This window comes from Rhinoraja longicauda, chromosome 1, assembly GCF_053455715.1.
Source record: "Rhinoraja longicauda isolate Sanriku21f chromosome 1, sRhiLon1.1, whole genome shotgun sequence".
Taxonomy (NCBI): domain Eukaryota; kingdom Metazoa; phylum Chordata; class Chondrichthyes; order Rajiformes; family Arhynchobatidae; genus Rhinoraja; species Rhinoraja longicauda.
The window spans coordinates 38,484,549-38,498,688 of record NC_135953.1 but is presented as its reverse complement, the minus strand read 5'-3'; the positions used below and the strand labels follow the sequence as shown (position 1 = coordinate 38,498,688).

The following is a 14,140-nucleotide window of genomic DNA, read 5'->3' as shown; positions in this document are numbered from 1 at the left end:
CAACATTTCCGTCACCTACAACGGGACCCCACCACTGGCCATATCTTCCCATCCCCTCCCCTCTCTGCGTTCCGCAGAGACCGTTCCCTCCGTAACTCCCTGGTCCACTCGTCCCTTCCTACCCAAACCACCCCAACCCCGGGCACTTTCCCCTGCAACCGCACGAGATGCAACACCTGTCCCTTTACCTCCATCCAAGGATCCAAACAGTCTTTCCAGGTGAAACAAAGGTTCACCTGCACCTCCTCCAACCTCATCTATTGCATCCGCTGCTCTAGATGTCAACTTATTTACATCGGCGAAACCAAGCGCAGGCTCGGCGATCGCTTCGCTGAACACCTGCGCTCGGTCCGCATTAACCAAACTGATCTCCCGGTGGCCGAGCACTTCAACTCCCCCTCCCATTCCCAGTCTGACCTTTCTGTCATGGGCCTCCTCCAGTGCCATAGTGAGGCCCACCGGAAATTGGAGGAACAGCACCTCATATTTCGCCTGGGCAGTTTGCAGCCCAGTGGCATGAACATCGACTTCTCCAACTTTAGATAGTTCCTCTGTCCCTCCCTTCCCCTCCTCCTTCCCAGATCTCCCTCTATCTTCCTGTCTCCACCTATATCCATCCTTTGTCCCGCCCCCCTGACATCAGTCTGAAGAAGGGTCTCGATCCGAAACGTCACCCATTCCTTCTCTCCCGAGATGCTGCCTGACCTGCTGAGTTACTCCAGCATTTTGTGAATAAATCGATTTGTACCAGCATCTGCAGTTATTTTCTTATATATCATTTCGATTGCTTGTCTGACATAACTATCATAACAGAGATCAGAGTCCCTGAACGTTAGTTCTCGTGGAACCCAGGGTGAGCAAGCCCAATGGACACAGGGTAAGAGAGTCCAAAACTAGAGGGCGTAGGTTTAAGGTGAGACAAAATATTTAGAAGGGTCCTGAGTAGCAAAAACTTCATAATACAGGGTGATGGGCATGTAACTGCCAGAGGAAGTGGTAGAGGCAGGTACAATTATAATGTTTGAAAGTAATTTGCATAGATACACAGATAGAAAAGGTTTAGTAGAATATTGGACAAATTTAAGACTAATTCAGGTAGGCAGCTTGGTTGGCATGGACAATTTTGGGCTGAATGACTTGTTTCTATGCTGTGATACTCTATGACAAATATAAATCCTGCTCCAAAAAATTAGTGAATTGTTGTCTTGAAAATGTACCTCTTCATTTTCAGCTGTTATGGCTGCAGGACTGGCATCCTGTGCCAGTTGTCCATAGTCACTTGTGAGCTGATTAGCCAAAGTCCCAAGCTCGTCTGGGTTGCTGGTTGATTTAGTAACCTATGAAAATGACCAAAAGTGAGAAACAGCAATACAAACTCTGCAGCAATTTAAATGAGAATTGAATGAAGTAATTGGAACTCACCATTTCTTGAACTGTTACTGCAATGGCTTTGGCTGTCTTCACCATGGTGGTCTGGTAGTCAACAAATGATCCCTCTGGCTCCACTGGAGCATTTTCATCGATCTACATTCAATGCAAAAATACCTAAGGTCCAGCTATCTCTGCACATTTCAACAAACTGGTGAATGAACACCCTTTACCTACAAAAGACTCAAAGTGCTGAAGTGCTCTCCAGACTTGCTGAGTTGCTCAACCACTTTGTGGCTTTTTTGGTAAACCAGCATCTACAACACTGCAAATTCAAAAAAGTATTAAAACTAATGTATCTTATTTAAAATAAAACTGATAATGTGGAGCAGAATTTACAGTTTTTAGCAATTTAATTGATACTGAAATACTGAACTATGCTCTTCAATACTGGGCATAAGGAGGCCACTCAATGCTTCACATCTTTCCATCATTCAGTGATTATCATTCCATCATTCAGCCGAGTTGTTACCTTTGACCCGCACAGTTTTGGCAAGCAAATTCCCAAGAACGCAAGGATTTATAGTTAATTAATTTTGCATTATCAATTGGCTCTAGATGAGAGTTCCACCTTCCATTATCCTTTGCATATACATATTTCATAGTAACTTCTGAAAAGCCCAGATTAAATTTACTTTATGAACCCTAGATCTGGGAAATATTTTCCTAATCATTTTCAAACGTTTCTCATGGGATTTGCTAAATGGTCAATATTTAGAGACAATCCATAAATGGCTTTGAAGAAGTGCCAGAGGCACCTTCCTGAAACATGACTCATGGCCATACAGCATGGAAACTGGCCCTTCAGCCCAAATTGCCCATGCCGCCCAACTATACTAGTCCCACTTGCCTGTGTTTGTCCCATATCCCTCCAAACTTTGTCCCTGTGGTGAAAGGATCTACGTCATAAGGAATAGGAGTAGAATTAGGCCATTCGGCCCATCAAGTCTATTCTGCCATTCAATCAAGGCTGATCTATCTCTCCCTCCTAACCACATTCTCCTGCCTTCACCCCATAACCTCTGACACCTGTCTATCTATCTCTGCCCTAAAAATACCCACTGATGGCCTCCACAGCCTTCTGTGGCAGAATTCCACAGATTCACCACCCTCTGACTGAAGACATTTCTCCTTATCTCCTTCCTAAAAGAACGTCCTTTAATTCTCTGACCTCTAGTCCTAGACTCTCCCATTAGTACAAACATCCTCCCCACATCCACTCTGTCCAAGCCTTTCACTATTCTGTATGTTTCATGGAGGTCTCCCCTCATTCTTCTAAACTCCAGCGAGTACAGGCCCAGTGCCGACAAACGCTCGTCATGGGTTAAGCTACTCATTCCTCGGGTGTGGCGACTGGAGCTGCTCAGTGCTTTGAGTGCAATCTAATCAGGGCCATGGCTCTCACCTTGCTAATGGCCTGGTTGATGGAGTCCACCATCCCACTCACAACACCCGCAGCACTTGCAGCATCACTCAGTGTTCCTGACAGATCCTCCACTGCTTCCTTCATCATCTGCACAGATTCATCCAAGGCCTCTTGTGTTTGAGCTGCTAGCTAGAAAATAAAATAGATGCAAATTAATGCCACATCTAAGTCCATTGTAATAGTTTCTTATTCATTATTCATAAATATCATCATGGGTTTACCAACTACTTCCTGATTTCATTCCCGAGTTCTTTATTTTATTATACTTTCATCCTTTGGATTTTCTAAAGGACAAAATAAATTCCTTGTAAATAATTTCCTACAATGAAACCCCTTTTATAATTTTGAAGATCTCATTCTGGCATTCTTAAATCTTTTAAACTCAAGGAATACAAACCATGTCTGCACAATCAACGCAGGTTAAAGAGTCAACTGCATTCTTGTTAATCTGTAGTTTACCCCCTCAAGGGCCAGTATCGATTTCCAGTGGCACAGTGTGCCAATCCATACAGGATCTGACCAAGCCTCCATGCAACTGAAGCACCTTTTCTAAAGAAAGATCCGCCAAGACCAACATTTCATTTGCACCTCTTGCAGCTGTGGATGAGCTCTTAATAATTGCTGTAAATGGCCACACAGGAGTAAATATTTGTTATTGGTCTCATGCTAACTGTAATGTGCTTGCTCAGATACTGAAGTGCACTTCAGAAGGGATACAATTAAGAGCATTTAGCACTGGCGACATTTAACTAATTTCTAATGCATTACATAACAAGCTTATTAGAATAGATTTGGTGTTTTACATTCTGAAACGACTATTTAAATGCACATTGTATATGCACTTCAAGAGCCTCCCATATCCTTTGCATTGCTCCTTAGACTGCAAGGACTGCATGCACTAAGAATGTATCGACAAATATGGCCAAAAGCCTCAACCAATTCCTAAGTGTTTTGTTTACCTTTGGATTGCCGCCTGCCTCTTTTGCTGTGTACAGCATCTGAAGTGCGGATTCTGCCAGCGTCTTGGTCTGATCCAATAAATTCATCTGTTGCTGATGATTAAATGCCTTTGCTGCTGCCTCAATGGAAGCCATGGTAAGTGGCTCAAAGTAACTTACCATCTGAGACACCTGTAAAACACACACACCAACCATGAATCTGAAATAATCCTGATTCACTTAATTGTACTTATCACATTATTAAACAATTGTTTTGCATTCATTTAAATGTGTGCTTCTTAAATTAATTCTGTGATTCAGACCATTCTAACATATTGACAACATCTAAGTGAGCCTATTGTGAACTAACCAGAGGCATAACAAAAAGTATCAGCACCTTATTTACACCACTCAGAATTCGGCAGTTTAGTGAACTAAAACAACGTAATTCACCTTTATTCGATAGCAGCTACAAAAGGCTGGCTGCAAGTGGCTGTAGACAGATTTATACAGACAACTTACAGAGGATAATAATGTAGTCCATAATAAGGTCGTTTCTGGATCAGAGAGCAACAAAGACATTTTAAAATATTAAAGTTCAGTAATTTTATAGATAGCTTTTATTTTGGAATCCAGGCTTTAACATGCGAGCCAGCATAAGTGAATACACTAGGCAAGTTTAGTTTAGTTTAGAGTAAGAGAGTCTTGATCCTCACAAAAGGTGTTAATACCTTTGAGACCAGTATAAGATGGATTTGGCCAATATACAGGGACTGGCTAACAGACGTCAGTCCAAAGGAATATTCAAGTCATCAGTAATTCAAGATTTAATGGGGCCCCGAAGGCCAGCTTTTTCATTCGAGGGCGGTGGGTATATGGAACAAACTGCCAGAGGAAGTGGTCGAGGCAGGTAGTTGATCAGCATTTAAAAGGCACTTAGACAGGTACATGGGTAGGAAAGGTCTGTTGGGAGGAGCTGGGGGGGGAGGGAGTTGTTACGGACCAAATGTGAAAAAATTAGACTAGTTTTGATAGAGCATCTAGGTATTCATTCTGCTAACTGGAAAGCACGCAACATAAATGCTTTTCACTGTACCTCTGTACACGTGACAATAATAAATACAACTACAGTTGCTCCTCAACTTACGATGGAGTTACGTTCCAATAAACCCATCGTAAACCGAAAGTATCATAAGTCGAAAACGCATTGAATACACCTGATCATGTGACCAGGAGCGAGCTGTGGCTCGCTGGTGTTGCCCAACGTCTGCAACATCGTAAAGTCGAAGCATCGTAAGTTGAGGAGCATCTGTACACTAAAATATGACTCAAAGTAATTTACGTGGACTCTGATACTCATTTTCCTGATGTTACTGGTCTAATTTTTCTCCAATTTTGCTCTGGGAAAAGCAATGGTGTTCTACCAGCTTTGGGAATTGACTAAAGTATCTGGCCTCTACTTTGGAGAACACAAAATGCTGGAGTAACTCAGCGGGTCAGGCACCATCTCAGGAAAGAAGGAATGGGTGACGTTTCGGGTGGAGACCCTTCTTCAGTCTGATGTCAGGGGAGGGGGCGGGACAAAGATAGGATGTAGTAGGAGACAGGAAGACAGTGGGAGAACTGGGAAGGGGGAGGGAGGGGAAAGAGAGGGACGAGAGGAAAGAGATGGCCTCTACTTTGTATCTATCAAAATCTGTGACCAAAATCAGAGATTTACCACATCAGCAGCAGGGAGGCAGCTGTGAACCTTCCTACAATAGACTGCATGGCTAATCTAAACCATTGGTGCAAGATTTTGAGCGGTATACGAAAAATGAATTTCACTGTACCTCACTCAGTACATGCGACAAATAAAGTTCCATACCAAGCTCAATGTGTTAAAGAATGTTTCCATTATTCAACACATTGCTGAGGGCAATATATATGTTGTAAGTATTGTCTCTGGACAGCTTTAAGTACAGACTTAAAAGAAAGTGTTTGATACCTAGGCAATGTCAGGAACCTATTGTCCAGAACACAGATATTTTACCTTGTGTCCTAGTTGTGAAGCTTCAGCGCGAGCAGCCACAGCTACTGGTTCAATCAGATTGCTGATCTCGTGGACAGTTCCAGCCATCTGATCGTGTAATGCCTAATGGACAATTGGAATAGAAGTTATTAGGACAATGAATCAGTTCAAATTTAACATTTTTTACAGTGGAATCAAGAGTGTGATGAATCAGAAATTTAAAGACAGATTTGCATTTATTTATTAAACACAAAAAAACAACCTGCTGGAGGGACATAGCGGGTCAGGCAGCCTCAGTGGACGAAGAAAGATGCCCGTGATGGAGTAGTGTCCTGTCCTGCAAGGTCGACCATCCTTCTGCCTCCACAGATGTTGCCTGACTGGGAGATCCTCCAGCAGTTTGTTTTTGTTCCAGATTACAGCATGTCTGTTGTGCCTATATTTATGTATTGAGTATTGCCTTACATTGGGTGAACAAACTGATGTTGTAAAACCTGTCTATGGCATTGTTGCACCATATCTTTGGATTTTAATACTGAAGTTGTAGTGAATATAAGCTTCAAAAAGGACATAGAACAATATGGCACAGAAACAGACCGTTCAGCCCACATTATCTGTGCCCAACATGATGCCAAGATCAACTCTTGTCTGCCTGCACATGATCCATATCCCTCCATCACCTTGCCTGTCCAAAAGTCTCTTAAATGCCAGTATTGTATCTGCCTCCTCTCATCACCCTCTGTGTAAAATAAGCTTGCCCCACACATCTCCAAACTTTGCCCCAACTCACCTCAAAATAATTAATCAATGCAAATCTTAAAATAATAACAATTAAACTGGAAAGCTGAAATATTCAGAATGCCATATAAAGTCAAGGTACAGAAACAGTTAGCATTTCAGGGCAACGGGCTTCCTGTTTCAAGAGAGAGTTAGATTTAACTCGGGGCTAAAGGAATCAAGAGATATGGGGGGAAAAGCATGAATGGGGTACTGATTTTAGATGATCAGCCATGATCACATTGAATGGTGGTACTGGCTCGAAGGGCCGAATGGCCAACTCCTGTACTTATTTTTCTATGTTTCTAAATAGGGAAAGATGTTCTGATAACAAGCTTCAAGCTGGGATAGGGTAGAATATAAGAGGGAATAAAATGGAAAGTTTGCAAATCCATGCTTTTAGATTTACCAGCACAATTATTTAAAATGAAATAGCCGAGATGCAGAAAACCACAGAACAAAGAAAATATTTGTTGTTCACCTCTTGGGAGCGGTCTTGCTGTGGGACTAACTGCTGACTAATTGCTGCCAAAGATGCCTGGTCAACATCTCTGATACATCGGTTGAGAACATCAATGGCTTCATCACACTCCCTCTGTCCAGGAGCCTTATCTCTGAAGAAGCGAAATAAAACATGTACCATGAATATACTGTGATATCAAAGAAACAATTCAGTAACTGTTGTACACTCTCTCTCATTCAAGATGACAGCAACATTCACTGAACCTATATTAATGTAAAGAAAATACTGAATATAGCACCAGCATCATTTTCGTACCTTTATTAGTTTTCTCAGTCTTTGAACAGTTGACCCTGAATTGTGGCAGGCGACACAAAGTGCAAGTGATGATTTCACACGCAAAATCTACAAATGTACTTTGTGTATTTTGCCACCAAACTACAGAAATTGTATTAAAAGATTTACTTCAAGCTATCATTTTGCAAAGGTACTGAACACACGGTGTGGAGACAAAACAATCAGTGAACAGAACTCCACTAAATGTTCAAGCTGTGGCAGTGTGTCTGAAGGTTACATTCCAGTGTGGACTGTGACCTTTACTTCAAGTCACATGATGCATTAAAATTATGAATTCCAGCTTTTACTCATTTGAATTGACACCATCGCCATGTTAATTCTATTAACATGTCAAGGGAACCAAGTAATGTGCACCATTTCAAATACGGTGAAATGTTAGGCACATTCTTGATCTCAAATTTTGAGAGCAACAATAGTTACTTTAACCTCACGTTGAATTTAGCTCTGCTAAGGTAAGGCCGTGACGAAACTCAAGCTGAGCAATAATGGGCTATTGCTCAATAAATGTTACCTGCACATAAATATAAAATATAACAAATCTGAAAGGATTCAAGCACAGATGAATCAAAACTTTTAGTTCATCTAGCAGGGTTGCTAATTTTAAGATATTTTCTTATTTTAAACGTCTCTTGATCGGGGCTTAATAAAAATATTTGTAGCAACATTTTTCATGTAATTATTGATAACAGGAATTACAATTGGGGATAGCTCACTATTCAAAGACTCAACAGAAAAATAGCAAGCCTATTAACAGAGGGGTGTAATATTGTTGATTAATTCTTTTTAGAAAGGTCATGATTTTAATAGATTGCACTCTAACATGTTGAGTTAGTTTTAAATATGCTGCAAAGCTTAATTAACATGTTAATTAGCACAATTTTGTTTATTAGAACCTAAGATTTTCTAAACAATGCATAAATATTTCTTAAAGGGCAAATGATAGAATTAAACAATTAAATAAAAGCATAATTTACAATAGATGCAGCAAACCATAATAAATCTAGGATGTCTGACAATGTTATTAAACAATCTCGAGAAGAAAACTTAGAGTCAGATAAATCTCAAAACAAAGACATAACAGTGCTTACATTTTTAAAAAATCAGATAATCGACAAAACAGACAGTAGAGATTACGCCCTGTGTAAAGTTCAAGCAGAACTTGAACCGATCTTGTTTAATAGAAATACCTGATGGAAGTAATGAGCTTCTTGATAGAATCAGAAACAGTTCGGGAATGTCCAGCCAAAACAGACCATTTTGGCGGGTCTTTGGGATTTACAGCAAGGGCGCGAGCAGTCTGAATTAGGCCAGTCGAACTACCCAGCATTGTCTTTGCAGCCACAACTATCGGCTCCATTGCATTAAGACCCTGCCACAAGAAAAAACATCAAACATGGAAATAAGCATTTGAAGCAAATTGTTCCACTGATGCAATTTTTCTAACTTGTTAAAAGAAAAGTACCACTTAGGCGATTTAGGCCTGTCCCACTTAGGCGATTTTTTTGGTGACTGCTGGCGACTGTCAAAGTCGTAGCAGATCGCCAAACTTTTCTTTTACCCGACGACAATGACCACGACAATGCCGAGTCAGGTCGAGATTACAGAGTCCTCTGAAACATCACAAAAATTCCCACGCTGTCCTGGTTTCTCCGGTGTCCTGGTTTTCGCTGAAATCACTGACAAGTCGGTAAGTACTTGAGAGTTTTGAACTATAATACCTTGTATGGGTTACTTAAAAACCAAGCTTCACTGTAACAAGGAATAAACCGGATTTACTTCCAGTTTACTAATAGCTGTATTAAAAAAAAAAAAATTATAAAGTGGTTCAGTGGATTTTCGTGAAAAGTGTGTGGGCATTCATTGAAAATGTAAAGGTGGATGCATATCTGGTTTCTGGGTTGAATATCTGGGTTTGGAGCCCACTTTAAATGTAATGGCTGAGGCCAAAAACATCGCGAAAATTCGCACGCTTACCTGACCGTCAAACTGTCGCCTCCAATCTACCTGTCAAATGTCCCGACGGTAAATAAATTCGTTAAACACAAGCATTTTATGGTATTTTGAAATGACTTTACTTATTTTAATATTATGTGCTTCTAAATGCATCTTAAGAGAACCTATCAAACCTGGGGACAGCATGCGACAGCGCCTGCAATAAGCTACGATACCTGGCGACAAGCCAGCTGTCGCCGAGAAATTTCAAACCGTTTGATTTCTCAGCGACGCGCCGAGATCCACTACAATCCACTACGATCTTTGGAAGACTCCTCACGATCATGCCCGCGACACCCGGGCGAACTGTCGGCGACAGCCTAGTCGCCCGCAGTCGCCTTAAAATCGCCTAAGTGGGACAGGCCCTTTAATAGTTCAGTTGGAGATTTGGCACCCTCGTGTGGACAAGTACAGGAAGTTTTTTATATTGACTTCAGTGCTTAAAAGTGCAACCTTCCCTTTGATCGGTTACATTGAGAGAGTGTAATATTTTGGGTGAGATGTTAACCAATTCATGGAATCACCTTTTGGCAGCATTTACCTTCAGAGACCTACAAAAAAATGTGTAATTTTTTTTCTAAATTACACATTTTTTTCCTTTCCCTTAGAGTGTAGAATAGTCACAATAAGGATTGTCTCCTCTCAGTGCCTCAAAGGTTACTGGAGTCTTAAATATATTTTCAGTTTTGGAGAAAAATTAAATAATGTTCAAGTAATTGACTTTATTTCCTCATCAAAAGTCACCATACAGCGGAAATTATTTTTTATTCATATTTCATAGTCCAGACTTTGCTGGGCCAGCATTTATTACCTATCCTCACTGTCCTTGCACTAAGTGGCTTATCGAGGTCAACCACTTTGGTGGGGTTGGCAGATAGTCATAGAGTCACACAGTAAGGAAACAGGTTCTTCGTCCCAACTTGCCCACACCGACCAACATGCCCCGTCTACACGAGTCCCAACTGCCTGCGTTTGGCCCAAGATCTGCTTTGTATAGGGGACTAAGGAACCAGGTGGGCTCTAGAAAAAAAATCTGGTAGATTTGCGGTCATCATAATTAATGTTACCGTTTTGAATTCCACATTATTAATTTAATTTATATTCTGCAACCAGGTGTCATAATCCACAGCTCAAAATAGATTCCCATTCACTCTCAAACTTTGGTGGCGCCAGAGATTGCGACCCTCGCTAATTAGTTTAGTTTTTTTAGTTTAGAGAAACAGGCCCTTCGGCCCAAGTCCGTGCCGACCAGCAATCCCCGTACATTAACACTATCCTACACACACTAGGGGCAATTTATAATTTTACCAAGCCAATTAACCTACAAACCTGTTCGTCTTTGGAGTGTGGGAGGAAACCAGAGCTCCCGGGTAAAACCCACGCAGATCACGGGAGAACGTACAAACTGTGTACAGACAAGCAACCATATTCAGGATCAAACCCTGGTCTCTGGCCACCATACCAGTACATCCGTTGATGTCTGAGCGGAATCTGCACATTTTTACTGTGATCACATGGGTTTCCTCCAGGTACTGGTCTACTCCCACCTCCTGAAGATTTGCTGGTTATTATGTAAATTGAGCCCAATTTTAGTTGTGATTTTAAGATCACACAGAGAATACATTACAGGAAAATATCATTGATATGATGGCTCAGAGATCCAGCATAGATTCAATGGCCGAATAGCCACTCTCCATTTCGCAAGTTGTAAGGTGAATACTGGTAGTGCCATCAATAGTATATTTAGCCAATGGTTAAAAAAGTTGTTTAGTAGATTTGCAATGCATTAGTTTAATTATAGTTGAAGACACATAATATTCATAACCAAATTCAACATCAGTCATTGGGTCATAAGTGTCAGAGAATGGTAAATCTTTGCATTCACTCTCTAAGAGGGTTGTGAAGGTTCTGTCACTGAATATTTGTATGACCGATCAATAGATTTTGGGGTGTTTGGGGGAAATAAAGGAATATGGGGTTAGTGCAGGAAAGTGGCACTGGAGTAAAGGATCTGCCAGAAGCTGGCAGTGGCAGGGCAGACATGCGGAACTATAAGGAAGTGGCAGGACAGCAGAGTGGTGCAGCGGTAGAGCTGCTGCCTCATAGTACCAGAGACCCGGACTTTGGCTGCTCTCTGTGTGGAGTTTGTACGTTCTTTCTGAGTGAGTGTGTGAGTTTCTTCTGGGTGCTCTGGTTTCTTCCCATATTCTAAAGACATGCAGGTTTGTAGGTTAATCGGCCTCTGAAAATTGGCTCTAGTGTGAAGGATGCGAAAGTGGGATAACATAGAACTCGAACTCGTGCATGGGTGATCGGTGGATTGGTGTGGACTCGATGGGCCAAAGGGCCCGTTTCTATGCTGTATCTCTAAACTAAACTAAACCAACATTCCTACTCCTGTTTCTGTTTAGTTTAATTCAGGGACAGTTTCTTCACAGTTGGTATCAGACAACTAACCTATTACCAATAGGAGACCGGTCCCGACATATCATCTACCTCATTAAAGATACTCGGACTATCTTTAATCAGAGATTATTGGACTTATCTTGTACTAAACGTCATTCCCTTTATCCTGTATCTGTAAACGGCTTGATTATAATATGTCTAGTCTTTCCGCTGACTGGATAGTACAAAACAAGAAGGATCGCGACCCGAAACGTCACCCATTCCTTCTATCCAGAGATGCTACCTGTCCCGCTGAGTTACTCCAGCATTTTGCGTCTACCTTAGTACAAAACAAAAACGTTTTTCACTGTACCTCAGTACACATGACAATTATATACCAAACTAAACTGGCCATCGATTTCCTTTTTTTCAGAATTGAACCAAAGGCTTTTGCAGTACCTCAGGACTGATTTGAGCTGGGATGCTGACAAACTCTGGGTTGGAAGCAAACGCTGTCAGATTCTCGACTGCTTCTATCAGAGGAACTGTGGCAGCTCGGCACTTCTCTCGGTTGTCATTTGAAAATGCTCCATCGAGGGCCTGTGTTGTTTCAGAAGAGTAAAGCAGTTTTAATCATTTTAATAGTCCAAACTACAAAAGATTATACATTGAAACAGCAATATGTCGGTCCATTTAAAAAAATCCAAGAGAGAGTTAGATTTAGCTCTTAGGGCTAAAGGAATCAAGGGAAATGGGGAAAAAGCAGGAACGGGGTACTGATTTTAGATGATCAGTCATGATCATATTGAATGGCGGTGCTGGATCGAAGGGCCGAATGGACTACTCCTGCAGCTATTTTTCTATGTTTCTAACTATCAATGCAAACTTGTCAATGTAACAATCATATGTGACTCAACTCCATACAAGTTGTAACCCGAAATGCTCGTCTGTAAACATGAATTTTCTAGGACATACCTTGATTGTCTTCACGAGATTGGCTGTGCTATTTGCCACTTCTTTCGCCGACTGTACGAACTGTCTCTTTGCAACGGGGTTCGAGGTCTTGGAAGAGGCCAGGCGACAGGCATTGCACAGGGCAGAGGTGTGCTTTGCAACAATGGTGGCAGCGGACAAAACCTGCAGCAAGACAAGAAGACTGAGCGAAAAGCTTCAACTAATTCATGCAAACTCACAAACAGAGCATTCCAAAATTCAAGAAATTGAATCAAGAACTAGAAATGTGGCGAGTTCTGGAACCAGGGCACATAGAATGGAGGTGACGGACGAAACATGATAGAAAACCTATGCAGTAGGTTTCTAGAATCTGGATAATTGGCTTTCTTCTTCTGCTGTAACTATCACGGGATTCTGCCAAAAGGTAAATATTTTAATTTTGCAACAAAAATAACATATCTTACCTGTGTCTGGATGCAGGATGGGTCTACCAAGTTCTGACAAGCCATTTGGATTGCTTGGTTGGCACGGGCAAATTGAGCTGGATCAACTAATCCCTCCTGCCCAGCATGACTGTTGGGATCTGATATTCCTACAAGGTAGGCTGCCTGCAAATCAAGATTTAAACAGGTTTAGTTTTTTTTTTTTAAATGCACACCTTTTGTCCTCTTGAATATTTTTTGTTACGAGCATCAATCTTCTAATAAATAAAATGGTGACTCCAAACATCAGTCTTCTCTTCACTTTTGCCAGGTATGGAATTGGCCGTTCTTCTCCTGCTGTAACTATCACGGAAACGGAAAGTTTCCTTTCTTCCCATTACAAAGAAGCTTCCAAAGACAATGCAGCACACAATACCCAGACATGCAACATTTCTGACAAGAAATAAATAGATCTTTAAGTCAGGAATCAATTTAAACTGGTAAGCTCATAACAAGAGGAGTTGAATATAGGAGCAAAGAGGTCCTTCTGCAGTTGTACAGGGCCCTAGTGAGACCGCACCTGGAATACTGTGTGCAGTTTTGGTCTCCAAATTTGAGGAAGGATATTCTTGCTATTGAGGGCGTGCAGCGTAGGTTTACTAGGTTAATTCCCGGAATGGCGGGACTTTCATATGTTGAAAGACTGGAGCGACTAGGCTTGTATACACTGGAATTTAGAAGGATGAGAGGAGATCTTATCGAAACGTATAAGATTGTTAAGGGGTTGGACACGTTAGAGGCAGGAAACATGTTCCCAATGTTGGGGGAGTCCAGAACAAGGGGCCACAGTTTAAGAATAAGGGGTAGGCCATTTAGAACTGAGATGAGGAAAAACTTTTTCAGTCAGAGAGTTGTGAATCTGTGGAATTCTTTGCCTCAGAAGGCAGTGGAGGCCAATTCTCTGAATGCATTCAAGAGAGAGCTGGATAG

At 41.4% G+C, this 14,140-nt stretch overlaps 1 protein-coding gene across 4 annotated transcripts in view; it reads right to left on the bottom strand.

Annotated features, from left to right (window-relative positions):
- Positions 1 to 14,140, bottom strand: part of LOC144590853 (talin-1) — a 214,388-nt gene that overhangs the window by 28,495 nt on the left and 171,753 nt on the right. For all 4 annotated transcript variants that reach the window (XM_078395257.1, XM_078395318.1, XM_078395370.1 and 1 more), the window contains 10 exons: positions 13,193 to 13,336; positions 12,750 to 12,911; positions 12,234 to 12,374; positions 8,585 to 8,766; positions 7,062 to 7,194; positions 5,825 to 5,926; positions 3,814 to 3,984; positions 2,834 to 2,983; positions 1,423 to 1,524; positions 1,218 to 1,337 (listed from right to left, as the gene is read on the bottom strand). In XM_078395257.1, coding sequence (XP_078251383.1) covers positions 1,218 to 1,337; positions 1,423 to 1,524; positions 2,834 to 2,983; positions 3,814 to 3,984; positions 5,825 to 5,926; positions 7,062 to 7,194; positions 8,585 to 8,766; positions 12,234 to 12,374; positions 12,750 to 12,911; positions 13,193 to 13,336 — 1,407 coding nt within the window. The remainder of the gene's footprint in view (positions 1 to 1,217; positions 1,338 to 1,422; positions 1,525 to 2,833; positions 2,984 to 3,813; positions 3,985 to 5,824; positions 5,927 to 7,061; positions 7,195 to 8,584; positions 8,767 to 12,233; positions 12,375 to 12,749; positions 12,912 to 13,192; positions 13,337 to 14,140) is intronic.